We start from the raw sequence: 1,756 nt of genomic DNA, 5'->3' as shown, positions 1-1,756 counted from the left end.
ACACGCACGCACGCACGCACGCACACACACACACACACACACCTATCAGTGGCAGCCAGAGTGTAATAATGTTAAAGTTTTACTCTGAAGGTACTCCAGCAGGCTGCCGTTCTTCATCAGCTCTGTGATGATGAAGATGGGCTCCCGCAGGGTGCATATGGCGTACAGCTGGATCAGTTTGGGGTGWCGCAGCCTCTTCATGAACGCAGCCTCCTTCAGGAAGTCCACAGGTTGCATCATATCTGGAGGAGGAGGAGAGGTGGAGTTTATCTGAAACCTTCTGGGGAACTCCAGGGTTGAACACTGACTCATAGAACCGACCGGCCTGACTCAGGCCATATATAGACATACATACATATATACATGCTGCATGCATACATATCTGCTGTATAATATAAGAAATCATTCTGCTTGTAAATCCTATGCATTTTTTAAAATCATTGTCACAGTGCTTTTATTTTGAAAATTAATGCTGTGGTGTTTGTGTCAGCAAGAAACACAGGAAAAACTGACAGAATGTGGGATTTTCAGCAGGAKATAAACTTCTAAATGTTTATTTAGTACATGCTGGGAGCTTTTATTTTGTAGAGCTCAGATTTCAAATGTCTGAAGCTTCACTGTTCAATCTGCCTTCACCAAAAGAACAGTTTGTTTTCTAAAAGTATTTTTAATGAATGTTCCTGATTAAATCCAGAAAGTTTAAATTGCTCAGTTTGTTGTCTTCACAAGTTGCAGACAGAAAAGGTCTGTTTGAGACGTGTGATGAGACTGGACCAAACTCCAGAAACACCCTGGATTTGAACTTCTACAACACTTTTATCACTTTATAATAAACACAGAAAACTATCTGATAATTTGACAGCTTCTCCATCAACTTGTATTAATAAAATGAGGAACATCTGGAAGACTTAACCCCAGCTACAGGCTGTTGTTTATTTTTTGGTGTTACCAGGTTTGAGGATCTTCACTGCGACTGAGACGGACCCGTTCCACAGCCCCTGGTAGACTTCACCAAACTGCCCCGCCCCCAGCCTCCTCTGCAGTGTGATGGAGCTGCGCTCGATCTCCAGATCCGAGATGGTTGGTGGCTGTAAGGTTGGCGGGACCTCCGAGGTGAACAGAAGAGTTTAAAGAAGAGGTGAAAGCAGAGGAAACGTGCTGAGCGTGTACACTCCTCTACCTTTTTYCACGGCTCACACAGCTGAACGCCCAGGCCGTCAGACTGCCTGGAGTAATGATCAACCATTTCTTTTAACGTGGGGAAGGACACGGTGTTTGACAGCGAGTGATGACCGTTGTCCAGCTGTAGAACCTTGTAATGCTTCACCTTCCCCTGGTCCAACACTGCAGGACCAGAGAACAATGGTTCTGTTAACAAACACACTCAGGTTCAGGAGCAACAGTCAGTGGAGCTCATGTGAAAACCATTGYTACGCACAGATTTGTTCTGAAGTTGTGCATGCAAGTAATTTAGCAGAACTTGTTGCACACACTGATGTTCTCATGTTGTAAGATGTTTTCAGATATAAACGTACTTAAACAAAACATTTATTTTATGTGCAGTTACTCTGCTGTTCTCCAGATGGATTTTCTTCACTAACAACTTTATATTTCATAAGTTTGAAGATATTTTGAGTTGAAAATAAATCACACTCCATAAATGTGTGGACAGTAGGCCAGTGGCGCCTGCAGACATTTTTTTCAGGGGTGGTCACTGAAAAACCAGGGGTGGCACACCAGAACTAATATCTATAAC

General features: G+C 43.3%; 1 protein-coding gene across 1 annotated transcript in view; it reads right to left on the bottom strand.

Annotated features, from left to right (window-relative positions):
- The window catches only part of LOC106529786 (tyrosine-protein kinase SRK2), a 20,141-nt gene that overhangs the window by 7,086 nt on the left and 11,299 nt on the right, over positions 1-1,756 (bottom strand). Inside the window, exons 3-5 of the mRNA XM_014025290.1 lie at positions 1,181-1,344; positions 950-1,106; positions 84-242 (exon numbers count right to left, since the gene is read on the bottom strand). Coding sequence (XP_013880744.1) covers positions 84-242; positions 950-1,106; positions 1,181-1,344 — 480 coding nt within the window. The remainder of the gene's footprint in view (positions 1-83; positions 243-949; positions 1,107-1,180; positions 1,345-1,756) is intronic.

This window comes from Austrofundulus limnaeus, unplaced genomic scaffold, assembly GCF_001266775.1.
Source record: "Austrofundulus limnaeus strain Quisiro unplaced genomic scaffold, Austrofundulus_limnaeus-1.0 Scaffold465, whole genome shotgun sequence".
NCBI classification, from domain to species: domain Eukaryota; kingdom Metazoa; phylum Chordata; class Actinopteri; order Cyprinodontiformes; family Rivulidae; genus Austrofundulus; species Austrofundulus limnaeus.
The sequence above is the reverse complement of the archived record's forward strand: the minus strand, read 5'-3'. Positions and strand labels throughout refer to the sequence as shown.